The sequence below is a fragment of the Exophiala bonariae genome (assembly GCF_035927105.1).
Source record: "Exophiala bonariae strain CCFEE 5792 chromosome Unknown scaffold_14, whole genome shotgun sequence".
Classification (NCBI taxonomy): domain Eukaryota; kingdom Fungi; phylum Ascomycota; class Eurotiomycetes; order Chaetothyriales; family Herpotrichiellaceae; genus Exophiala; species Exophiala bonariae.
Genome location: NW_027042489.1, coordinates 507,086 through 531,413, shown reverse-complemented (window position 1 = coordinate 531,413; position 24,328 = coordinate 507,086). Strand labels below are relative to the sequence as shown.

Here is a 24,328-nt window from a genome sequence, read left to right as displayed (position 1 = left end):
AGCTGCTGCTACTGCTTTTTATCTGAGGTGTTCTTGCTTCGCTACCTGTGTTCGGGGCACCTCAATAGTAACTGCACAGGATATACAAATCTATACATACCAGACATTCTTGAATTTTTATTTCATTTCTCAGCAGCCGAGGCCGTGATAGCTTTCGATTGTGAGAACGAGAACAGGTCTTGCCGGGATTATCCAGGCCCGTGCCTCAAACAAGCCGTAATCGATTAGGCGATTCGCCTAGAGATTCAAGCCTCTCAATACTTAGTTGGCTTAGAAACCTGCCTAAGAAGTTACCGAATCTCCTATGACCCCAGATTTTAACTTCATTACCTCTTCCCCACACTTGGTCCGTCCGGATGTCGTTCTTCCTCGGCGCTCCCAACCCATATTCCTGCAGTCAGAAGTTAAGGATAACTCCAAAATATGTCTTGATGCTAGAATATCGACATCTGCATTCTATTCTGATCAAGAACCCGTGATGAACGCCAATGATAAGGAGGCCGCGTCAAAAGCGCCAACACGGGGCCGACGTGGAAGTAAAGTTCGTCAGTGCATGACATGCGGCCGAACATTTGCCAAAACAGATCATCTGGAAAGACACATTAGATCGCATACCAAAGAAAAACCATTCAGATGTACAATATGTGGGAAAAATTATGGCCGTCAGTAGGTGAAAAGATGGGTGCACTTTGCGAATGGACACTAACAGTGCCATGCGTAGCGACACACTCCTACGGCACCAGAAGGATCATTCCGAAAACACGTCAACAAGCGCAATAGAGTTGAAGGAGTATTCAAACGGCTCTGAAGGATCAGAGCTTCAGCAGACGCCTCTCCCCACACCGCCTAGCATGTCGTTGAGTGGTATAGGGGTGTCAACGTCACCCCAGGAAAATCTACAAGTGGACTCTCATGTCAATGCCGGTCTGGATATAAGCTCCCTTGCGTACGATACTAACCCAACGAGCTTTCAGCATGTGCAGAATGACGGTGACGCATCGAAATCCGTATTTCCAAATGCTTTCTCCACAAACGACATTACCGCCAATTTTGAGGTCCCAATGGACGCCTTCAACTTCGACTTCGAATCAAATTATCCTGCCTGGTTGGTCGATGGTGATTTTCATGCCGGAATGTTAGATACACCTCTGGTGACAACCATGGCTGAGTTGAAACCAGGCTGGCACGAGAGCCCCTACGCTACTATCAGCACTGGTGGCAACTGCCACGTTAAATCCGCACCAAGTATGAAACATCTGTGGTTCACACCTGGCCTTGAACAAGCAGAATATATTCCAGCATCGGGAACTGCTACCCCTCTTGCCACACAAGTCGAGGTAGATGACTCTTACCGGCAGACATTACATCAAAGCTTGCTCATCCGCGCACCTCACGAGCCGACATTGCCTTCAGCGGACTTCCTGAATTTATGCGTTAGATCATACTTCTCCAGGTTCCACCCAGTGTTCCCAGTTGTTCATGCTCCTACTTTTCGTCCTTCTAAATCCAACTCTATGGTCTTGTTATCAATATGCTCTGTAGGTAGCCTCTTTACCGGCTCCGTGCACGCCATCAGACAAGGTGTCCAGATCTTCGAACGGCTGCACAAGGCTGTGCTTGCCAATTGGGATAGGCTTATCAACCGAGGCATGGACGAGAAAATCTCACTTATCCAGACGGCAATCATCGGACAGACCTTCGGCCTACTATCTGGAGAACCTAAACATCTTGCAATCGTGGATGCGTTCAATGGTACCCTCATTTCCTGGGCTCGACGGCTCGGATCGTTCAGAACGAAAAAATTACGAGATCTTGATCTCAACCTGTCTTCGAAAGACCTCGACTTACAGTGGCGTACCTGGGCAAAGAATGAAGAGCTCATTCGAATAGCACTGAGTGTTCATATTCACGACGCTGAGCTTGCTAGCATCTTCCACCATGAACCATTCCTTAGGCACAACTCGAGACAGCTACCAGTTGCGGCTTCACAGCAGACTTTTATGGCAAGCAAGGCCGAGGAATGGCGGGTTTCATATCTCAATGACCCAAGTAATTTCAATAACATCGACGTTACTCCTGCGTCGATCGACGCGAATGTGGATTTCGATATCTTGGCCATGCCAAACAACAGCTACTTTACAGCGTACACTGTACTTGAGGGTATTTGTGTGAATATTGCAGAGAATCGTGTTGGCGCCCACTCCACAAAAACAGGGACGATCTCCAACCTTCTTACGACATTTTATTCGAGGTTCTTGCAGGGTGCAGCTCCATGGGAATCAGATTCCATGGACATGACCATTCTTTGGCACTCTGCATACATGTCCATATGTGCAGACTTTGACCTTCTGGAAAGAGCAATAGGTAGAGATGGTGGCACACTGTCAAACGAGGATCAACTTGCCGTTACTGCGTGGGCAAACTCGAAACAAGCGCAGAGATGTGTCATTCACGGCACGATAATTCAGAAGAAACTCGAAAATCTGCCTCTTGGTTTTGAGCCTGCGATTCATGTACCGCGAGCCATGTTCCGGGCTGGAATCGCATGGTTCTGCTACACGAGATTCGGTATTCGAGCGGATGCAGATCGGACGATCGTGCCCGATAATCTCGACTATGCAGAATTCAAGCTGGTGGGTGTCAACCCTGCAGTGCTGTTATTCCAAGCAAATGGATACAAGCATGGGCGACCTAGTGCGATGGAGATCAATGCAGCCCTCTGTGGTCTTACTGATCTTTTGAGACGTATTGGGCACTGGGAAATAGCTCGAAGATTTGCTGCCATTCTGGGAGCTTTGCTTCACAACGAAGCTGGCCAACCACCGTGAGTACCCCAATGTCTGAAGTTTCTTGCCCGGTCATGAAGACTTGGAGTCACCAAGGGGATAATTCGACTTGTATTGCATCCCGCCTAACCACGGGATTCCCTATCGCCGCCGAATTGCATTACTAGTCTGGTTCGTCCGAAAGGACTCTCCTATCCACAACCAAGTCACCTGTCCCAGAAATTTCCAGGCCGAGATTTTTCGAAACGACAATCCACAACCTTCTATGGTTGTGACATTCTCAGATATGCACGAATACTGCATATCGTATCGAGTCTCTGATCTTTGCGTTAAGATCTTTCCCCCTCTTTTCTGATATACCTCCCCCAAGATTTCATATAGCTTGTCCACGAAGAGCACATCCTATCAGTCAAGAATTGAGAGGTTTTCCCTCTCCACCCTCTCGAGGGGGTCGCACTGGTGCCGACCATGATGTTCTCCTGCGAACCATCATTTCGGAGCAGTCTACTGAGCGACATGAACAAACTTGATTAGTATTCAAAGCAAGGGAGTTCTCAATGCGCCTGAATGTTGGTGGGAGATCTACATCCACCTCGAAAGCGGCAGCCGAACCACTCTTGACCCTGAATGATTGATTCCAGGGGGAACGGTGTGAACTGGATACTATTTATTGATCATTCTCGGTACGCGTGATTCAGCGCGTATGGAAGGTATCAATGATTCCTTTAAGGCTGATTGATGTCATAAGTTAACAACGCCTCTGTCAAGAGACGAGGGTTGTCATCGATTGATAAGGAGCAAATCATTTACTAGCCAAGGAGGTGGTCTAGCAGCCTTGCTCAACTGATCGGAGGGAAGGAATACCACAGTAAGATCATGTTTGGACTGTAGTCTGCATCCTTCATGGATGGACCGAGACTTCGCAACAGCCAAAAGCGATCCCTTTGGTAGCTTTAGTTAACCCTAGCGCATGCAGTGCCCGAGGGGCTGTGGATCCTCCATCCTCAGGCGCATGGCAGCTGGAGCAGACTTTTGAGGTGGAGTGAACGCTCGGTGCTCGGCCGGTCATCATTGACCTGGCAGGATTTCCCCGAGCGGTGCAAGGCACCTCCTCCGGACGTCAAGGCCATATCGTAAGTTGGAAACGTTCCACCGAGAAATTATGGCAGACCAAGCTTTCCTTGACGTAATACATATTTTCTTCGCTTTTTGGAAAAGTAGGTCGATCTGATGTATGAACCATGAGACGAAAGAAGGGATGAAAGAACGCGTACGTACTCGTACGTGCCACCTTTGAAGGACTTCGTAATATCTTACATAACCGAACCATCAGAATCTGGAGGTATATAACCGAAAGGACAAAACACTAACTAGTTGGGGAGGCGTTGCTCCTCAAGTCACTCGTTCGGATTATGATTACCTAGGTACCGCCGATCAATTTGTCCTTATTTTTGCTCTTCTGTGCGTCAGTACTCGCTCGGCACCGAGCAAGGATTTCTCCAATCTGATCAACAGGAACGACTTCCCAAATCCAAGTGCACGCTGAGACAGAGTGAGCGATGACTTATCGTACGTGGCCAAACCATAGTACCCGGTCCAATGGTCTGATTGTCAAACCAATACGACAACCTTCTCACAGCACCTCGTGGGAGAGGCGGTTCAATTGTTTGTGGCTGACTGTGCCTACTAATCTTTTCATGACGATACCGGGGTACCATGACCTCCAGCTTGATGCCAAAGGCAAAGCAGCCGAGGCTCTCAAGGTGGTTGAACCTTAGCTGAACCACCTAGGTCGCCTAAGTCTCAGAATACTTAGAGCACAAGATGCTTCGAAGGGTTTCTGGTAGAAATATCAGCTGTCCGACTTGTCAATTCTCTTGCCTTTGAGCACCTAGCTAGTGCAACTCCCAATAGTGTGGTTATTATTTGTCCGAGTATTCAATCGTCGTCGTCGCATAACGTCGACACGATGTACATCACATCAGAGGCCAAAGGCCTTCCCATTCCTACCAAAGACCTATTATCATGGATCTTCGACGACCCGAAATATGATCTCGACAAGCCTGTGAGGTGAAATCTGAACGACGAATAATGCACATCACTGACCATTTGACTAGATATATATTGATGCTGCTAACCCATCTCGATCGATCTCCCATCGCCAAGCAAGGACGATAGTTCGCCAGTTGGCCGCGGGATTCCGTGCAGCTGGCCTGAAGCGGGGCGACACAGTCTGTCTGCATTCTTTCAATGATGTTAGTCCGGGACTTACTTACGAATGCGCTTGGGAAGTTTTCTAATAACATACTCCAGATTTATTATCCTACGGTAGTTCTAGGGATCCTCGCGGCGGGAGGTATCTTCTCAGGCACGAACCCTTCATATACGCCAACAGAGCTAGTCCACCATATTAAGACATCGAGGAGCAAATTCATCATCGCGGAGCCAGAGATCCTGTCGTCAGTTCTCAGCGCCGCGGAGACATGCGCCATCTCAAAGTCGAACATCTGGATCTTCGATGCGCACGACCAGGAACTCCCGAGTGGCTTTGGGTCCTGGAGGAAACTCCTGGGTCATGGTGAGGCCAACTGGTATCGTTTTGACTCCGAGTCCGAGTGCAAGAACACAGTGGCATGTCTGCTGTTCAGCTCCGGAACGACCGGTCTCCCCAAAGCCGCCCAACTCAGTCACCACAACCTGATCGCCCAACACACTCTCGCTTTTGAGTCTTTTCCTAGGTCGTATGACGTTCGACGTATATTGGCCCTTCCCATGTTCCATGCTGCAGCCGTCCCTTCAAATCACTTTACACATCTCCGTGCAGGTGATGTGGGCATAGTAATGAAACGATTCGACCTCGAAGGATTCCTCAAAGCCATTGAGAAGTTCCGGATCACGGACTGTATCATGGTCCCACCTATGGTGGTTGGTTTGGTCATGAGTCCTGTGACGAAGAATTATTCGTTGAAGACTATCAAGCAGGCATTGTCTGGCGCAGCACCTTTGGATAAGGGCACCCAAGCGCGACTAGCCGCTTTGCTTGAGAAAGATGTCCCATTCACACAAGTCTGGGGTATGACGGAACTCACTTGCATCGCGACCATGACTGTTTATCCTGAAAACGAGACGACTGGAGCAGTGGGTCGGTTGCTTCCGGGCCTTGAAATGAAGATTGTGAACGATGATGGAAAGAATATCACCGCGTATAACAAACAAGGGGAATTGTGTGTTCGAGGACCCACGGTCATCAAAGGATACTTAGCCAATCCTACGGCCAATTCGGAATCCTACGACAACGAGGGGTTCTTCAAGACTGGAGATATCGGATACTGTGATGAGAAGACGAAATTGTGGTATATCGTCGATCGGAAGAAGGTACGCCGCATTTCCCTTGATTCTGACCCCCTCATGAACCACATCCGATACTTCCTCTCAATAACTCACCTCTTATTAATACTCTACCAATAGGAACTAATCAAAGTCCGAGGCTTCCAAGTCGCGCCACCAGAGATCGAAGCAGTACTACTCGGCCATCCACACATCGTTGACGCCGCCGTCATCGGCGTACAGAAATCGATTCATGACTCGGAACTACCAAGAGCGTATATTGTGCGACGACCATCGCCCGAAGGAGCCGCACTGACGGAAGAAGTGGTCAAGAACTACGTGGCAGAGAGACTGGCCAAGTACAAGCGACTGGAGGGAGGTGTGGTGTTCCTGGACGCAATACCAAAGAACCCGAGTGGAAAGATTCTGAAGCGTTTACTGCGTGAATTGGTGAAGAAGGAACAATCGAAGCTATGATGTTTCAGGGAAGGCACAAGTTTCTCCTTAAGGTGGTCGTACGTATATACCCAGAATTAGAATGAAAACGCACGCCGCAAGATGACCTTCATGTGGCGGCATACTCTGTATTCATCTATTCCTGGATTGACTTCTATATCATTCGCTACCAGTGTACTCGAACAGCTGGATACTCGTTCACTCGATTACGGCTTACTTACTTTCCGTTCCAATTAGTCCGTATGCCTCGTCGCCCTGTTGTTAGGGGCACAATCTATTTGCCCAGTAAGCCAACAGCATTCTCTTTGAAGATCCAGCCAATCTCCGTCTGATTATATATCTGTGGCAATGTAGTGTTCATGTCGCCTGTCAAGGCAATCGCACCCACCGGTGCTGTGAATGCAAAATCGCTACCGTAGAGAAACTTGTTCGGGCCGAACAATCGACTCATACTCCAGATCTGACTCGACATGCTGAAGCCCGCAAGATCGAACCAGAATTGCTTCTGCAGCAGAGCTGTGGCGTTCGCGAGCGTGTAGGGGACAGCAGGCCGGTCAGTGCCAACCTTCGCGCCCAGTAGAGATGACGTGCGTAGGAATCGCTCGAAGACCGCGGGCAGCACGCCGCCGCAGTGTGGGATGATCCATCTGACGTTGGCGTACTTCTGCACCGTGCCGGTCAGGATTAGATCGGAGACGGTGCGCGCGGCGTCGAAGAAGAATTCTAGCACAGGCGCTTGATATGCCCACATCAGTGGCGCGACGTAGTTGAGGCGAGGTGTGCCGGTAATGTTTGCCGGAGCGTCCTTCGGGCATGGATTGGTTGGGTGGATGAATATCACTGCTTTCCGGTCGTTGAGCTTCTTGTATACTGGGGCCAGTTTTGGATCGCCGTGGTACAGTCCCCAGTGGTTTGATAGGAAGACAAAACCGTCGGCATCTAGTTCGTCCAGTGCCCGGTCGATTTCGAGGAGTGCTGCGTTGATATCAGGGAGTGGTAGGGAAGCGAAGAACCCGAATTTGTTGGGATACTTCTGCTTGAGGTCCGATGTGTAGTTGTTGAACTCCCGCGTGATGTGAATGTTGGTGGCTGTGTCGTTCGGGTAGAGATTTGTTCCTGGACTGGAGCAGCTCACGTAGCTTTTCTCGATGTTGTTTGCCGCCATAAAGTCAAGGTGATAAGATACGTTCCAAAACTGTCACCGAAAGTCAGGAGCCTTGCTCAGTAGTCCTAAGTTATATCGAACTTACAGGTGGAGCGGCATTTCCGTCTGGCTATGAAGCATTTAGTACTTAACCCTATCATGACGGAACATTGGACGAAACTCACACCTGGAACCCAACCAGCATCAATGACTGCTTGTCGATACCAATCTGGGTAGACGTGCGAATGAGTATCAATCTTCGGCGTGCTGAGGCCGGTAAGTCCACTTGCCGCCTGCACGCAAGTGCAAGCAAAGATGCTGGCGACCGAATAGCACGTTGACTGAGAGAACTTCATGATTGATAGGAGCTTTGCGTGGAGGCTTATGATATCAGACAAGGTTTACTTGTGGAGGCCAGTAAGGTTATATATCCGGTATGAGCTCCATACCGAGCTGTTGTTCACAATTGCCTCATTCGCTTGGTTGCGGGGAGTGGTCGGTCTCCATCTCGCTTGTGAAGTGTTGTTGACAGTTGCAAGTCGACGGGATCCAAGGATTATGCTTTCATCTGAGTGGTACTTGGACGGGCCTCGGTAGTCCGGCATCAGTTGCCATGATGAAGGGTTTTGGGAAGACTTCTGCTCGACTCTAGAACAGTAGCGATCTAGCATATCTGCCAAGAGAGGAGAAAGGGACATTTGAGATACATTTGAGACGGGGCTGCTGGGCGTCCCACAGGTCAAAATGTAAGGTTGTAGAGAACAACCTGGGGAGGCACCAAGCAATCTGGGGATAGATCGGTTTCTAGTTAGTCACGGCCCCGCATATCCCTCTCTACAGATTACGGAGTGGGAGTCCCCATCTTCTTTGGCAAATCATCGGATCCGATTCTTTGGAGCGCGAGCACCTTTGTTGCTGTTGTTGCTCTGGATAGCAAACTATTGTAGGTGGTGGTGGATAAGACAGCGCTTGATGTATTTATCCGTCCACCCACCCAGCCACCGCAAGTATTTCAGAGCAGAGGCAACGCAGGATTTCGGGCTCTGTATTGTGGGGCAATCCCCACGTCATGGGGACAAGATGAATCTTCACATGACTTCGACCAGTAAAGGATTCACCATAACCTATGGGCTTAGAGCTGATGATTTGTTTTGTGGAAGTAGTCTCTTGTTCAGCTGCTGCAAAACTATTTTACTTGTGTTGAACAACCTGCTAGGCCGTCAGCTATCCAGAGAAATGTGCCTTGGACAGATGTTTAAGGTGGGTAACACATAACCCCGCTGCAAGGCTGTCAACTGCACGGCTGCTGCCAGGATCCCTGGGCAAGCGACGTGCCTGACGAAGCCGCGAGGCTCTTCCTCCCCAGGCTATGGACATGTCCGAAGATACAGCACTCCCGAGCTGTTATTTCTACGGGTACTGAATTCTTCTTGGGGTACCAGCACATGTAGACATGACAACCCTCTGCAGCGGGTCGTCATATCGGGCGTCATCGTGCTGATTGGTCGTCATTGCTGACATATGCGTTCGACATGAGTCTGGCCAAGAACCATAAAGCTAACAGCGTTTCTCAAACGTCCTGTTGGCTTCAATCGCGCCGTTCTACATAGTGCTTTTGTGGTAACGATCGAAACCTGAGATGCCTTCCGACAAGATCTCTTCGCCCATACTGGGAAATATCGCTGAGCTCTGCATCGTCTCTAGCGATGTCTATGCCACGATCGATGGGTTCACCAAGATCGGCGTAGGCCCTTTCCAAGTATTCGACTTCACGTCGTCAACTGTCACAGGACAGGAGCTATATGGGAAACAAGGCGCAGACCTCTTCCGTATCAAAGTGGCATTCGCAAAGCAGAAATCTCTTGCGATAGAGATTATGCAGCCAACTGGAGGCAATTCTCCGATGCAGGTCTATCTTGATCAGAATGGAGGACGCCAAGGTGTGCAACATGTTGCATGGGACATGGGTGATTCGCCGATGGAGGAAAGACAGCGAATCATGAAGGAGAAAGGATTTGAACCTGTTATGCAAGGGAGATGGCTGGGGAAGAAAGGAACTTGTCATTTCTGCTTCTTCGATACTCTAGAGAAAGGTATTGGGACTATGTTTGAGACGATCGAGTTTAGTGGCGATTGGGAGGATCCAGAGCATGAGTGGTATCCGCACGCGCCGGAGGAAGGAATTGAAGAACGGGCAAGTTCAAAGAATGATAGTTGAGCATAACAACAACTTCTTTCATTGCAAAAGCACGCCTGGAGGATGGAAAGATGATGTGTGATGACATTAATCAGAGATACCGATATCATTGTAAGATATCCACATCTTCACGGTCTAGGAATCTCTCCCTGGACATGCGCAGGGAGTTCGCCGTTCGATGCCTTGACAACATCTTCGAAACTATCATCCGGTTAGTAAGCATTTTCAAGCATTTTCAATGACCACGGCAACACTTACGCAGATTGAAACATGATATATATCATCTCATCATTGTAGACTTTCCTCGTGTACTCCGCCTCCTCATGACCAACCTTGATCGTCTTCGTTCCCCGTCCAGCGCAAGCAGCATCAGCCATGAGCTGAGCCTGGATACACCGATCCATGGCCCCAAACAAGAAGGCTGCACCATCGACCGTCTTGGCCACAGTCAGGTGGCCATGATTCTGCAAAATCAAACCCTTGGTGTTTCCTAGGGCATCAGCAATGTGTTGACCTTCGTCGGGATTGAATGCGATACCACCAAAGCCGGAATAGATTCCATGGTCGTTGTAGAATCTGCGCAAAAGGGTAAGAAGGTTCATTCATGAACAAAGTCATCGGGATTGACAATCACCTGCATGCATCCTGGTTGATAGGCTCAAGCTTACAACCAATAGCCGAGAAAGCCTTGCTTGGTACCGAATGGCAGTGAACCGCAGCCACAACGTCAGGTCTCGCCTCATGAACAGCGGAATGAATGATATATCCTGCTGGGTTGATCGAGTGCATGTTTCCGCCCTCTTTAACCTCTCCGTCTTTGCTCACAAGCACAAGATCTTCAGGCTTCATGTGGCTAAATGACTTTCCATGTGGATTGATCCAAAAATGATCTGTCATGATCGGATCCCTGACGGTGACGTGCCCACCAGCGCCTTCGTTGTTGTAGCCTTGGTAGCCCAGCCAGCGGAGAGCAGCGGCGTGGTGAAGCTTTCGGTGCGCTCTCTCGGCTTCTAGACTCGCGAAAGTGGGAATTCGGATTCTGAAAACATCTTTGGCGTTGGGTCCGCCGACTTTCTGATATGCTCCATAGATGAATTCGGATGGTGGCGGCGATTTGGTTTCACGGAAATCGTTAGATACGATGGCGGCTGGGGATCTGCTTGTTGTCGCAATGGATCTATGGTGCTTTAGGGCTGACGGGAGTCGGGCTACCTTCAGTGGCACACGTTTGGTCATCCAGACACGGTACGTAGACATCGTGAAGCGTGCATGTAAAGAATACTAAATTGTGATCGCGGTTTCGCACACGTACGGAATCATTGATGATACTCGGGAGACCCTTCAATGAATTCTCCAAAACGAATTTCTCTTGTAAAGTCCCATCTAAAGGGCGCTCGATGATGCAGCAATAGTCAGAGGATCTCCGCAATGTTGGAGTATCGATCGGTATTCAAATTGAGGGGGAAGAGAGGAGATCTCGGTATGCTAGCCCGTGCTGACTCCAACGATCGTCCTCGGAACGTCTCTGGGCTTCTGTCTGGGGTTCGATGGATCGCGAGGGAGATAAAACGAAAGAAAATTAGCACCTCTACGGGTAGCTGTTCCGATACGGGCACGAGAGCCGATGCGACAAGCCGCCTAGAATAAGATAACTATGGCACGTGGAGAATGCGATGTGCCTAAGAAGCAACACGTAAGATCAAGTTACAACTTAGCATAGCTTCCTGCTCACAGAGCATCCCCTAACCGAGGAATGACCAGTCGTAATCCTTGATCCAATCTTCCATCCTTGTTGGTTCTTGCTCCAGCTTCAACTGCTTGAGATATCAGTACATGGTTTAAGTCGATTCATTCATCTTTCTCACCTCAGTAATGATGGTTGTACCTCCTTTGTCGCCGCCAAAGTAGCCTATTTCCTCAACATACTTCCACATCTCGGCCAATTCCAATCCAAGGCCAGGAGGAGACATCAGGTTGGCCCAACTGTCAACGCTTGTCTCCTCGAAATACACCTTACCTGCAATCTGCCGATTCAGCAGATCGATCCACTGTCTGTGAGTCGTATAACGTGCAAATCCAGCAAACTTGCGTACTCTGGACTCTGACGTCGAAGGTGGGAGTGGCTGGCTAGCCAGAGCTTTGACAAAGATTGCTGGATCACGATTTGGGTCGATAAATGGGACTGGAGTGTCAATCGAATTCGGCATAGTCACACGGTATCGACCATCTGGTTGCTATGAACGGAATTAGCACCTTAGTAATAGCTGGGGAAGAGATTCATACCTTCCAAGGCCGTAGTGGGGATTGCCGCGTGATGTTAGTTGCAAACATTCCTAGCTGAAGTTCGACAGTCCTTGAGACAAGCTCTGGAAAATCCGATTCCAGGTAATTGATGATCTCTGCCTTGCTATCAAAGTGATGAATAGTCTCGAACTTTCCACCACTAATCTCTCGTGCGGGCGAGAGACCAGAGAAGATGAACAATTCGATCGTATCTTTATTTGCAGCTACTGCATGGACGAGATTCTTCCCCTCGACTTTCTCAAGTCTAGAAGCCTCAGTTATGACCGACTTAACTCCATCCCTGAGCAGTTGTGGTAGCAAAACTCCTCTGCATTGATTAGTGACAGATTGTGTTTCGAGGGGAATTGGACTGACATGTCGGCTGTGACACCGTAGATAATACTAGCACCCTGAGGAATAATTAATGCCTGGAAATGGAGCAGGAGATAGGGCGATACGAACCTTGAACGCGTTGACTAATGAGGCTTCGTCAAAAAGATCCCCCTTTACCACATCTACTCCTCGAGTTTGAAGAGCTTGGGCTGAAGTAGACTTGAGGTCTCTCACGACAGCGCGGACGTTGAAAGAAGGATCTCCCAGAAAAGCATCCACGACAGAACCTCCTTGCTTTCCAGTAGCTCCGAATATCACTACTGTCTTTGCCATTGTCAAGAGATGTATCTGTGTTGAAGCTTGAGGTTAGGAACGATGTAGGACAGCTTGTATCAGTGAAATATGGGTCGAGAATATCAACTAGAGATATATATACCACCTTCGATCACATGAGCACCAGAATCATAGGCTTCAACTTGGACTGCCGCATCTATGCACATCAAAGTCGGTGTAGTATGCAGCCTTGTCAACTCTTTGCACCAGGCATGGAACGTGCATATCGACCGTTCAGCATAAACTTGCATCATCTATGCCGAGTATAGACTTTGGCAGTCAGCACAGACGAAGAAGCTGATTAATGTGGATCACAGCATGAGAGAAGATGGTGGTCCACTAAGAACTTAGATGTGCCGTCCATGAGTACCTAGGTGGTTTGCCGCATCACGCATGATTAGTATTGGTTATGGTATGGACTTCCTGCCGTGCCAAGTGAATGAGAGCAGGCTATGCATAGACATCTGACATGAAGATGTTGCCAATATCGTATGGGTTGAGTAGATCATGGCATGATATCGTGGTAGAAGCCCTGGTGATACAACGAATAAACCCATCCCAGGTAGAGAACACGATCAACCTGAACAGCTTGATGATCAAGTTTCTTGGTGCTTAGTTAATAATTTATCGGCAGCACCCAAACAGGAAACCCAGCCGGATGTCCAGGTGCAGTGTTCAACGACGGCCAACCGAATTTAGGAGCATTGATCTGTATTGGAATGAATCCGCTGATTGCCCATGCAAGATTGATGCATTAGTATGTACCTGAGTCGAGCATTGTTCTCATTCCATTGGCAGCTAGTGCTCTTGGACCATGGGTAACACCACAGGCACCGTGGTGACTTCATTACTTGCTGCCCTCGTTGGCTGATCTGCAATCGCGCCATGTCTCTGAGAAAGACAAGTCCTTAGCGAACTGTGGTAATTGCAGCGTCATAAACTAGCCCTATCAGGTGCAGGATGTCGTTCCTCGTTGATAGTGCTTTCCTCCTTGCAGTGGACTTGCTGCGGACTTTGCATAGCAGGTTTCCATCCGACAGGAACACCGTCATCAGTAAATCGTCCCCATTCGAAAAAACCGCACCCTTCGCCTCCCTCTGGTTTGTTGCCGACCTGACACATCCACATATATCGGCCCCGATTGTTTTTCTGCTTCTGCACACATTTCAATACACATGGAACACCACACTTGCATTTTGGAGTGTACCGCGGACGGAACTCCTCTCTATACCAACGGTAAGTGATGTTGATGCGTTTGTTGTCAGTCAGTGGGTGAGGAGTAATGGCATGTGCTGGGGCAATGCTATGCTTCCATTCCTCCTGCATTTCAGCATGCATGACCAGTAAAGAGTTGTGAGGAAGATGAATAGCAATTTGACCGGATATGTCCCCTGCAGATGAATTGGGTTTAGAGTTGGGAGTGGGCTTGATGCCATCTGTGGTCGACTCCTCGTCCTTGGGAACAATCTTTCGCACTCGGAACTCTCGGGCCACACCCAGGCTTAAACTTCCAATTATTGCTCGTGGGCCAAGGTAGGAAAGTTGATCTGAATGATAACCTACATGTTGAGCTCCACCGTCATAACAATTGACAAACGCGGCATTGGGCTGCCATGATTTGGGAGTTTGGTATTTCAATTTTTGGCTATCGGGGTAGTAATCACGAATTCGGGTGGCAACCTCTTCATTGACAGCATCCTTCACGATTTCACTGACCTGACGCATAACTGGCAAGATCTGACGGACATCCATCAAGTCGTTACCATTGTAGTAGTACTCACTCTTCTGACGTTGCAGTTCTTCAAGATTGTCCACATAGAAGCAAGCAGTGTGTGGTGACTTGACAACATTGTCAAAAAGTTTGAATGTGATACTCTCGTAGCTCGGGACTTCGACCAGCAGTTCTTCGAGTAGGGCATTTGCCAGACTGGTGGGAAGGAAGTTGTGGATAATAGAGCATGGAGTGTGGTCTGCAATGTCTTTGGGAGTGTAAAGATGAAGGGTCTTGCCCTTCCTCGTCAATGGCTGCAGACTGGCTTTTGATGGACTTTTGTTCCCCCCTGAGAGCCCGAAGGGAAGGGCACTCTGGATTCCAGGAATTGTTTGCCGCCGCTTCAAGTTAGGTGGAGGACTGTCACTGGTCGCAGACAAGACAGCGATGACATTATCGACAGAGCCATCACAATCAAGAAGGAGTTCAAGCAGATCAGCTTGTGGTTTTTCTGGATTTAGTGAAGATAAAATAGCCAGCTTGACATCTGTTGACTCTTCCTCTTCTTCTTGAGACGTAGAATTTATTCTCTTAGCCTGCGGTGGAGGGGAGAGGTTTGTCTGAGGTCGCTTCCGAGAAAGATACGCGTCCATTTTGATGTGACGATGGAGATTGACAGGCAAACGGACCTCTGCTGGGAGCCATATTATGCTTGGACTATCCCAGATCAACCAAGTGATGAAGTTGGTGGTGTCGCGAGTAACATTGATTGTGTGAGCAGAGTCGCGTGAATACGCGCGGTGACTTTTGGCTTTGCCACTTGACGTGCAGGTAGCTTCAAAGCAGCGGCGTGGGCGTCATTTGCCTGGAGTGTGCCCTAAGATCTAACCAGTACAGAGGGTCTGAGCCACGACTGACGCCTGGAGATGCCTAACTTGATCTCCGAACTGGCTGGCGGCCGTCCCTCGGCCCACTTCCTTGTGTAGGCGGCTGCGGTCAAAGATGAAGGCACGCGGGGAGAAACCTCGGCTTGAATTCCAGCAGCCCACCAGTCGTCCACATATCGGGTTGCAAGGCATTCATCAGTTTTCCCCATGTCATCGCCTCACACTGCCTCACGAAGATGCGCAAGTCTAGTGACAGATACATGATCACGGATAGCATGAACCAAAGTCAATGATCCATGGCCTGACCTTCCAGATAATCACTGCATCATGACCGACAACGTCCGCATTGCCTACTCTTCAAATCATCCATCATGCTAGAATATCGCACCCAGGGCTTTCAAGGCTATGCTGTCAAATACTCTCCTTTCTTCGACAATCGGATAGCTGTCGCTGCTTCAGCAAATTATGGGCTTGTCGGAAATGGACGCCTTTATATATTGGAGTTGACACCCCATGGTATCCAACCATTAAAGAGGTACTTGCAACCAAAGACTCATTGCATGACATGTGCTAACTAATTAGCTATCCCACGCAGGACGCCCTTTATGATGTTACTCACTCTGAGGCACATTCATTCCATGTCTTGACTTCTTCTGGGGATGGATCTCTTCGACTCTACGACACCTCCCTAGCCCCCGATTTCCCCATTGCAACATTTCAAGAACACTCACGAGAGGCTTTCTCATGCAGTTGGAATCTTACATCAAAAGCCACATTTGCATCTTCTTCGTGGGATGGATCTGTCAAAATATGGAACCCCGAGAGACAACAGAGTCTTTTGACTTTACCGACTCATTCCTGCACATATTCTGTTCAATGGAATCCACACACCGATGGCATGTTGAGCGCAGTCTGTTCAGACAGCTATCTTCGAGTCTGGGATTTGAGAACTCCGGCCAGTGCCAGTAATCATCTCACACTTCAAATCCCAATTCATGCACCTCCAATTTCAGTCGGGCTTGGGAAACCACAGCCTACGTTTCCACCAGCCGAAGCACTCTGTCATGATTGGAACAAATATCGAGGCACCGTGTTGGCCACAGGAGGTGTTGATAGGATAATTCGAACATTTGATATTCGACAACCCAAAGGCCCACTTCAGTTATTGCAGGGTCACAACTATGCGGTGCGGAAAGTTGCATGGAGTCCACACCTGCCAGATTTACTGTTAAGTGCCAGTTACGACATGACATGTCGAGTGTGGACAGATGGGGGTGATGGCAGTCAACCCGCTCGGGAATTGGGAAGCATGGGACGACACAGTGAATTCGCGACTGGTGTCGACTGGTGTTTATTTGGCAGTGAAGGCTGGGCCGCCAGTTGTGGATGGGATGAACGACTTTGTGTATGGGATGTTCGATCCTTCATGCATCCTTAATTCGAATTTCAAACTGAGGGTGCATTCTTAATGGAAATACCCAGGACTACAGCATTGGATAGCAAGTCGTCCCTGTACTTGAAAATACACCAACCATGAATGACAATCTCAATGCTTTGGCAGAAGTACAAAGCCTACCTATTGACAGATGCAACAAGGCTGATTCGAATTGTGCAAGTCGCCGCGTGTTACACGTACACCTGCGGATACATGCCCCTGGCGTATATTATATGCGGATATATCCACCAATGAGTGACCTGAGAAGCTATCTTCTGGTATGTGGGTCAGCTCATCACCAAACATCTGTGATCTCCATTGTTGTCTTCATGCTCGCTTCCCTCTCACTGATAGGTTCGTACAATCCTCAATCAAATCTTGCTTTTGGGTCGAGGTACCTTGTACGGACCAAGTTATGCTTTGGGATAGCTCTATGAACATCCTTTGTCCCCAAGCGCCATTCTGGGGAAACTCAAGATGATCCCTCCATTCACGGAATTGACAATCTGTCACAGGGATCCGGTGCTTCACCTTTGTGATCCTCGTGAGCTCTACGAGGTTGGACGAGGTCAATGAAATGGGGCAGGAGAAGCATGTTGAACAAGGGAACCTTTACTTTGTGTCGCCGGTTCCATCTATGGATGAAGGTTTGAAATGCCGCGTCCCATGGACAACATCAATGCTAGAAGAATATCTACCTGACCAGGGAGGCCGGTAGGTATATTTACTCTCGTGTCCTAGAACTCTTCTTGCTCGTTCTTCTCTTGCGACGGCTTGCCTCACTTCTTGAGCTATCAAAGACACAACTGCTGGCTAGTCCGGTCTTTCTCACAATCGGTGTAGGTATCACTGTTTGTTTCCACTGTCATTAAATCTTCATCCCTCCGCACGACTGAAGAGACACCTCCTCTCTCGAGACACATTTAATTTCACTCAGAAGCAATCATGCATCTCATCCAGGTAAACCACCATCGCCATTGTCTGATCCACTCCAAAATCCACTCCGGAATCTCACTCAAGCTGCGATCAAACAGGCTCTCACCACGCTTATCACCCTATTCACACCAGCTCTCTGCCTCCCACCATTCATTCTCCGATCAGGCTTTCCCTCCCCGTCACTGTACCCAACCGAATACGACCCGTCAACAGGAACAGACCCGGCCTCTCTCCTGATCAAACGCCAAACCCAGACCTGCGCCTCCACCTGCGGCACAGTCTGCTATTTCCAACGCACCGTGGACGCCGCCGTGTCCGAAGGGTTCGAGCTCTTCCAAGCTGGAAAGACAGAGGGCTCTGGAGACTATCCGCACACGTTCCGCAACGACGAGGAAATTGAACTCTCCGTGCCCGGCCCGTACCAGGAGTTTCCGATCTTGAATGACTTTCAGGAATATGACGGTGGAAGTCCTGGCCCCGATCGCGTTATCTTCAATGAAGACGGAGAGTTGGCCGGTGTGATTACGCATACTGGGTCGCAGGTCAGGAACGGATTTGTTACTTGTACTTAGAACAAAGTGGTGGATGTTGGACGCTAGTGTGGATTGTAACCTCAATCACCTGAGCTGAGGAAAGTGTGGCTTTCAACGACTTGCGCCCCAATTGTCTGGCTATGTGTGTTTCTAAATTCTATGTGAAAGTTATGATGCACTTCCTCTCAAGACATTATTGGTGTGTGTCTCGTGGTCTATCATCAGCGTCGTGTCTCCCTATGTCAAGCGTCGCTGCGAAAGGTGATCAGGATGCTGACTGTTCCATCTCAGTTTTCGACTTGCTGTTATATCCCCCATTCATTCTAGTTTGTAGTCACATTAGATCATGGTGGCATTGCTAACCACAACATCGTGCTGGACTTTGGATAGTGGATGGTAGACTTCGACCGTCCCCTCTCAGTACGCAGTTAGCACTGGAAGGCTCCCGAAGAGTATGTCTCCCCTTCAAGTATGGTCCGAGCACTGGAGTCCGAGCAACGGGTGGTACCTCATTGTCGACATAACAAGGGAAAAAGGAATGACATAAAGTCGTCATATCCATATTCATTTCCCCGTGAGTCTGTTTTCGACACCTTCTCTGACTCTCTTCCTTTCAGCCTCGAGATCCTCTTTACTGGCATCAAACCTGACGTTGCCAGCCTGGTTGAAAGGATTCTCTTCACTCTTTTCAAACTCCTTCTTGACAATCTCGATGCGCTGATTTTTCCGCAGACCGGGATACTCGACCTCGATCTCGGGTAACCTCCGGTCCTCATAAGCCTTATACGCGGCCTTAAACCTCCTCTCGGGATGTCGATCAAGTTTCAGTTCATTCGCAGACCCCGTGAGGTTCAGTGCATCCAGAGCATTGTCAATACCCGACGCATTGATCGCTTTACTGGGCTCGCCGGCGTCCAGCTGTCCCAGGTCCAGTGTTCCACGACTCTTCTTCTCCGCCGTCTTCTTTCCCGCGCCCTTGGGTGCACTGCGCTGGCTCTTCTCCTCCTCCGCTAGCAGGGCGTCCCGCTCGGCCTTTTTCGCCGCCTGTTCGGCTGCCTTGGCTGCGGCGTTCTCCTTCTTTTTGTTGTCTTTGGCTCCCTTGCCCCATTTATCGTCTTCCTCGGCGGCGTGCTTTGCGTCCACGACGGCTTGTTTTGCTGCTGCGGCGTCGGCCTTGCGGGCGTTACCGGCTGCTTTTTTTGGGTTTTCTTTCTTCGGCGCCATTGTTGCGTTGTTGCTGTTTGGGGTGCGGCGTTGGTAGTGGATGTGTCGCGGGTTCTGGTGTTGTAAATATGCGCTTACTGTCAGGTAGGTGGTGAGGTGGACGATGACGAAGATGCGAATGTATTGAATTGGTGAGAAGAAACGAGTGTGTACCGGCATGCAGTGGGGTTTGTGGTTCTAATGGGGTGTGGGTACGCCTAGAGAAGCGATGCGGTGGTCAGGCTGTGAGGGATCATGTGAGTCTTGAGAATGGAAAGTCTGATTTGTTCATGTGGTTTTTTTCCAATGCTGGTTCTAACTGGGTAAGTCGTAGTGACTCAAGGACTGTGACTCCCACATGTTCTGCCTATGCCCTCCAAGTCGAGTCTGGTGGCAATGCGTCATTAAATGTGGGCTGGAGGGGTTCTTGAGTCATGTATCGAGTTCGAGTTTGATACATGAGTCATGATGGAAACAACGCGATATCTCCTTTTCTGTCTCTGTTTCAAAGCAACGTCAGAATTCACACTGATCCTCTGAGGGCGTCCAGCATCAGTGATTATCTAATCTCTATCTCTAAACAGTAGAAGATACTCTGCCGACTAGAGCCGACTCTGTTTAGGGATACTCTCTGACTCCAACGATGCATTGCCTACAAGACCTTGTTCGAGGAGAACAGTGGCAAATGCAGCTTCCACATCATGCTCGGTCAACCATATCCCACTTGGTCGGCTCTTTATCTTTTGTCTCAGTTCATCATCAGTTTGAGGGGAAGGCGCTCCTATCCCAGCTAAGACACCTTTCATAAGTCGTTCTGTGTGTGGCAATCTGGTCTTCTCATACAAAGTCAATGCGTCGTGGATATTCCGGACGGATAATTGTATTCCAGGTTTGATACCGGCCAAGACCTGTCGAAAAGACAGATAAAGTGCCCAGGCGTCGTCGAGGGCGAGAGATCCTCCGGCAGCATATGCACCGCCATGAGTATGTGCCGCATCACCAACCAACGTCACACGTGAGTGGAAAACCCATGAATCAAGTGGCTGACCTGCAAAGTTGGGGAACAATCTGACATACGGTGTTACCTCAGTCAATGCCTTGACGACAGGATTCCAATCTTTGTACAGGTCCCGAAAGATGGAAACATCGCCATCTTGATCCCACTTGACTGTTGCTGGGTCTTGACTTTGAGGAAATTCAGTGGGATCATATTGACCAACAGTTGTATACTGATTTTTACCAAGCTTCGATGCGAAAAAGGTGTGCCTAGGCCCCCACCAGTGAGTTGAGTCTGGGGGTAAGTCGGGTATGTTCTCCACTAGTGAGGCATCGAAAGTTGATCGAAATAATGTGCGGCCAGTCCAATGGAGTGAATGTTCTGGATTGAAAGCAACACGTACTTTGGACCGCAATCCGTCTGCACCCACTAAGATATCGCCCTTTGCACTGCTACCATCCTCAAAGTATAATGTTACTCCATTAGCATCTGCATCCGCGTGGCGGACACCTTTGTTCAGGTGGATGTCTTTCCTGGGTACATGTTCAAGCAATGCTTGATGTAAATGACCTCTGTGAAACCTCGCCGTCTGGTGCTTGTGTTCCGGAACATTGACAAAGCGATCATCACTGACCACCTCATTCGTCTTCCAATGTCGATATATCATAGGGACTGCACTTGGGCCACGAAATCCAACGTTGTCGTCTAGGGCATTATGTACACCCAGTCGCTCAAGAGTTCTTAATCCATTAGGACTAAGTGCAATACTTGCACCAATCTCCGTCAATTCTGTTGCCTTTTCATATAGCTGAATGTTGACTTTGAAGTCAGGTGATTCCAGTTGCCGAAGTGCGATGGCGGTCGCTAGGCCGGCAATTCCACTACCGGCGATGAGTATATCAATCTGACCCATGATTGATGAAAGTCTTATGTTCTGTTTGAATCAATTGCCTGCGTCAGATCCTGCAAGGGTATTCATATCAATTGAATTGCAACGTCCGACGAAATTGCTATTCAAGAGCCTTTGCGGATTTCTGCGCTCCCTCAACGAGCTTATGATTTTCTGTGCCATTCTAATCCTATCACGCAATATCATGGATCCAAGCACGCCAGATGATACCCTAAGACATTCCATTGCCGATACCTTGAAACATAGTGCCGGCTTAGCTACGATGGTACCAAGCTTTCAAATCACTCGTTGGAATTGTCTTGTTTTGCGGCTACTGCATACATGTGGCTTACCACTTACAGCCCGGTGGTCACATCAGACTGCAATGACCGCGTCTCTTATCAACACCTACACGGCTATAACGGATGACAACTAATACTCCACCATCCTGATGCTGATCTTTGCCAGCGAGGAGAAATATATTGCTTCCACATGAGCGGACTCTCGCCGGCACGTTATTACAGCATTTTGTTCGTAAAGCACGCAAGAGTGGACACAGGACAGCAAGGACAGACATGCAAAGGGAAAGGTCAAAATGGAATGTTCAACATTTGAGCTGGCTGTTTCCGAGGTGGAACTCGTTCACCAATGCTGGTGGGGTAAGTACCTGATATTCATATTACCAGACCACTGCTTTTTGGGGCCATTTACTCTCAACCCAATCCCACTGTGAGCCTTTGGGAGGTGCGAAGATTTCTAACTGAAGACTGTATCAAGTATCGACCTTTGCCAACAATGGCGGGTGACCTGGGCAAAGACGATGCGAACGAGCAGATCAACTCCTCATCTAGTGAGTTGGAAGTCGATGCTCCGCAGCTTCCTTCACGCTTCGCCGATGAAAGCTTTAAGCTGTTCTCGAAAGTTAAGGTCTCTGATCCCACTCAGGAAGAGGCACAAGAGATCAAGAAGAAGTTGGTCCGTCGGATCTTGCCATTCCTATGCGTAGGCTATCACTTAATGTATGTGGACAAACAGACGGTATGTTATCTCAATGAATCCCGGTCAATGATACGCACGTATATCTGATAGTTATGAATATGCAGTTAGGGAGCTCGGCAATTCTGGGTATTCTGAAAGACAATCACCTCAATGCGAATCAATACAACTGGCTATCAAGTATTTTCTACTTTGGTTACCTGTTGGCGGAATACCCTCAAAATTGGGCTCTTCAAAGATTTCCCGTCGGGAAGTGGTTGGCCGCGAATTTGATTCTCTGGTAAGTGATATTGTTTCGCATGAGTCTTGGGACATTGCGACTAGGTTTGATGAACTCAGTTGCCCATATCCCCTATCGCTCTGCCCATCCAGCCTTCTCTGACAACTGACGCTGAGCATCACTGACTGGCAACCAAGCAGGGGTGGGATAGTTTTGTTGCACATTCCCTGCCAGAATTTCGCAGGCCTTTTCGTGGTCCGTTTCTTTCTTGGAACAGCGGAAGCATGCATTGTCCCGGCCTTTCTGATAACACTGTCTATGTTCTTCACGTACCATGAGACATCCTATCTCATGCCTATTATGTGGGCATGCGGGAATTCTAGTCCAATTACATCTGGATTATTGTCATATGGCGTCTTATGGATCAAGACAGGTGATTTTGCTCCGTGGAAATGGTTCATGGGTAAGTGTAGACTTCTAGACGGGAAGAACATTCCTTCCATGCCTGACTTGACTTTCTGTCGGGATGCTGATCTCAATTTCTATGAAGTGATCACCGGCACCATCACCATAATCTATGGATTAACAGTCTGGTTTCTTTTTCCAGATAGCCCGCTACATGCAAGTTTCCTCACACCTGAGGAGCGCGCCAAAGCCATCCTTCGAATCAAAGAAAATCATTCCGGGATTGAAAATAAGCGCTTCAAAAGACATCAGTAAGTCCATTCAATGTTCACAGCAGCTTTCATACGCTCAAATTCGATGTAATCTGCATACTCACGACTGCCTCAGGTTCAACGAAGCTCTCCGTGACCCGAAAACCTGGCTCTTCTTTCTACATGCCTGGTCTCAAGAAATGGCCAACGGTATCACGAACCAATACTCGCTGATTATCAAATCTTTTGGCTTCACAACCCTGCAAACTACCTTACTGGGCTGCGTAACGGGCCTAGTATCTCTCTGTTCCCTCAGCTTGGCCGCATACTTTCTCTTCAAGACTCGCAATTGTCGCGCTTGGATTTCCGTCGTCGCGTATATCCCTGCCGCTATTTCCAGTATTCTGCTGCTGAGCTTACCGTGGTCAAATCGTTGGGGACTCGTCACGGGAATTTGGATCCGTTCGACAGCAGGCATTCCCTACGCGGTTGTCATGATCTGGGCGGCGAATAACTCGGCAGGTCATACAAAGAAGACGACCGTCATTGCGTTATATCATGTTGGTTATGGACTGGGAAATATTTTGAGTCCTCAGCTTTTCCGCCCGAATTGGGCGCCGAGGTATTATCCGACATGGGCGATTATCTTGGTGCTCGCATGTATCCTTCCCTCTGGCATCATACTTTACCTGCGTTACTACCTGGTTCGGGAGAACCGACATCGTGACGACCTGGCCGCCAGTGATGCCGCTCGAATTTTGCATAAAGGTGTCGTTGAGGATGTTGATGCGGATGGGACACGCACTCATACTGTTGTTGATAACAACCAGTTGGATCTAACGGATCGAGAGAATCTGGAATTCAGATATGTTTTGTGAGTTGAAAGGGTAGAGAAAAGAGGCTTGTCCATGTGAGAAATGTCTTAGAGGATGGTGGGTGGACGAAATGGATCGGTGAAAAAGGTTGGAGGAAGTTAAATCAGGATGGGTAGCCACAGGAAACTCCT

At 48.8% G+C, this 24,328-nt stretch overlaps 12 protein-coding genes across 12 annotated transcripts; 6 read left to right on the top strand and 6 right to left on the bottom strand.

Annotated features, from left to right (window-relative positions):
- Positions 1-713: 713 nt before the first annotated feature.
- Positions 714-2,828, top strand: LTR84_002840 (uncharacterized protein; the record flags this gene model as incomplete). The annotated part of the gene is made up of 1 exon (XM_064846440.1): positions 714-2,828. The coding sequence occupies one exon, from the start codon at positions 714-716 to the stop codon at positions 2,826-2,828; it is 2,115 nt and encodes a 704-aa protein (XP_064706050.1).
- A 1,927-nt stretch (positions 2,829-4,755) lies between these two features.
- LTR84_002839 (uncharacterized protein) lies at positions 4,756-6,590 on the top strand (the record flags this gene model as incomplete). The annotated part of the gene is made up of 4 exons (XM_064846439.1): positions 4,756-4,851; positions 4,904-5,041; positions 5,100-6,161; positions 6,255-6,590. The coding sequence occupies 4 exons, from the start codon at positions 4,756-4,758 to the stop codon at positions 6,588-6,590; spliced, it is 1,632 nt and encodes a 543-aa protein (XP_064706049.1).
- A 253-nt stretch (positions 6,591-6,843) lies between these two features.
- On the bottom strand, positions 6,844-8,069 carry LTR84_002838 (uncharacterized protein; the record flags this gene model as incomplete). Its single annotated transcript, XM_064846438.1, has 3 exons — positions 6,844-7,764; positions 7,820-7,843; positions 7,899-8,069. 3 exons carry the CDS (start codon positions 8,067-8,069, stop codon positions 6,844-6,846), a joined length of 1,116 nt encoding a protein of 371 aa, XP_064706048.1.
- Positions 8,070-9,352: 1,283 nt separating this feature from the next.
- LTR84_002837 (uncharacterized protein) lies at positions 9,353-9,931 on the top strand (the record flags this gene model as incomplete). Its single annotated transcript, XM_064846437.1, has 1 exon — positions 9,353-9,931. The coding sequence occupies one exon, from the start codon at positions 9,353-9,355 to the stop codon at positions 9,929-9,931; it is 579 nt and encodes a 192-aa protein (XP_064706047.1).
- Positions 9,932-10,038: 107 nt separating this feature from the next.
- LTR84_002836 (uncharacterized protein) lies at positions 10,039-11,167 on the bottom strand (the record flags this gene model as incomplete). Its single annotated transcript, XM_064846436.1, has 3 exons — positions 10,039-10,111; positions 10,169-10,486; positions 10,545-11,167. 3 exons carry the CDS (start codon positions 11,165-11,167, stop codon positions 10,039-10,041), a joined length of 1,014 nt encoding a protein of 337 aa, XP_064706046.1.
- Positions 11,168-11,748: 581 nt separating this feature from the next.
- On the bottom strand, positions 11,749-12,859 carry LTR84_002835 (uncharacterized protein; the record flags this gene model as incomplete). The annotated part of the gene is made up of 4 exons (XM_064846435.1): positions 11,749-12,144; positions 12,194-12,521; positions 12,569-12,603; positions 12,656-12,859. The coding sequence occupies 4 exons, from the start codon at positions 12,857-12,859 to the stop codon at positions 11,749-11,751; spliced, it is 963 nt and encodes a 320-aa protein (XP_064706045.1).
- Positions 12,860-13,792: 933 nt separating this feature from the next.
- On the bottom strand, positions 13,793-15,223 carry LTR84_002834 (uncharacterized protein; the record flags this gene model as incomplete). Its single annotated transcript, XM_064846434.1, has 1 exon — positions 13,793-15,223. The coding sequence occupies one exon, from the start codon at positions 15,221-15,223 to the stop codon at positions 13,793-13,795; it is 1,431 nt and encodes a 476-aa protein (XP_064706044.1).
- A 605-nt stretch (positions 15,224-15,828) lies between these two features.
- Positions 15,829-16,895, top strand: LTR84_002833 (uncharacterized protein; the record flags this gene model as incomplete). Its single annotated transcript, XM_064846433.1, has 2 exons — positions 15,829-15,992; positions 16,040-16,895. 2 exons carry the CDS (start codon positions 15,829-15,831, stop codon positions 16,893-16,895), a joined length of 1,020 nt encoding a protein of 339 aa, XP_064706043.1.
- Positions 16,896-17,837: 942 nt separating this feature from the next.
- Positions 17,838-18,400, top strand: LTR84_002832 (uncharacterized protein; the record flags this gene model as incomplete). Its single annotated transcript, XM_064846432.1, has 2 exons — positions 17,838-17,852; positions 17,927-18,400. The coding sequence occupies 2 exons, from the start codon at positions 17,838-17,840 to the stop codon at positions 18,398-18,400; spliced, it is 489 nt and encodes a 162-aa protein (XP_064706042.1).
- Positions 18,401-18,925: 525 nt separating this feature from the next.
- On the bottom strand, positions 18,926-19,585 carry LTR84_002831 (uncharacterized protein; the record flags this gene model as incomplete). The annotated part of the gene is made up of 1 exon (XM_064846431.1): positions 18,926-19,585. The coding sequence occupies one exon, from the start codon at positions 19,583-19,585 to the stop codon at positions 18,926-18,928; it is 660 nt and encodes a 219-aa protein (XP_064706041.1).
- A 581-nt stretch (positions 19,586-20,166) lies between these two features.
- Positions 20,167-21,474, bottom strand: LTR84_002830 (uncharacterized protein; the record flags this gene model as incomplete). The annotated part of the gene is made up of 1 exon (XM_064846430.1): positions 20,167-21,474. The coding sequence occupies one exon, from the start codon at positions 21,472-21,474 to the stop codon at positions 20,167-20,169; it is 1,308 nt and encodes a 435-aa protein (XP_064706040.1).
- Positions 21,475-22,245: 771 nt separating this feature from the next.
- On the top strand, positions 22,246-24,200 carry LTR84_002829 (uncharacterized protein; the record flags this gene model as incomplete). Its single annotated transcript, XM_064846429.1, has 5 exons — positions 22,246-22,488; positions 22,554-22,726; positions 22,867-23,129; positions 23,217-23,382; positions 23,459-24,200. 5 exons carry the CDS (start codon positions 22,246-22,248, stop codon positions 24,198-24,200), a joined length of 1,587 nt encoding a protein of 528 aa, XP_064706039.1.
- Positions 24,201-24,328: the final 128 nt, after the last annotated feature.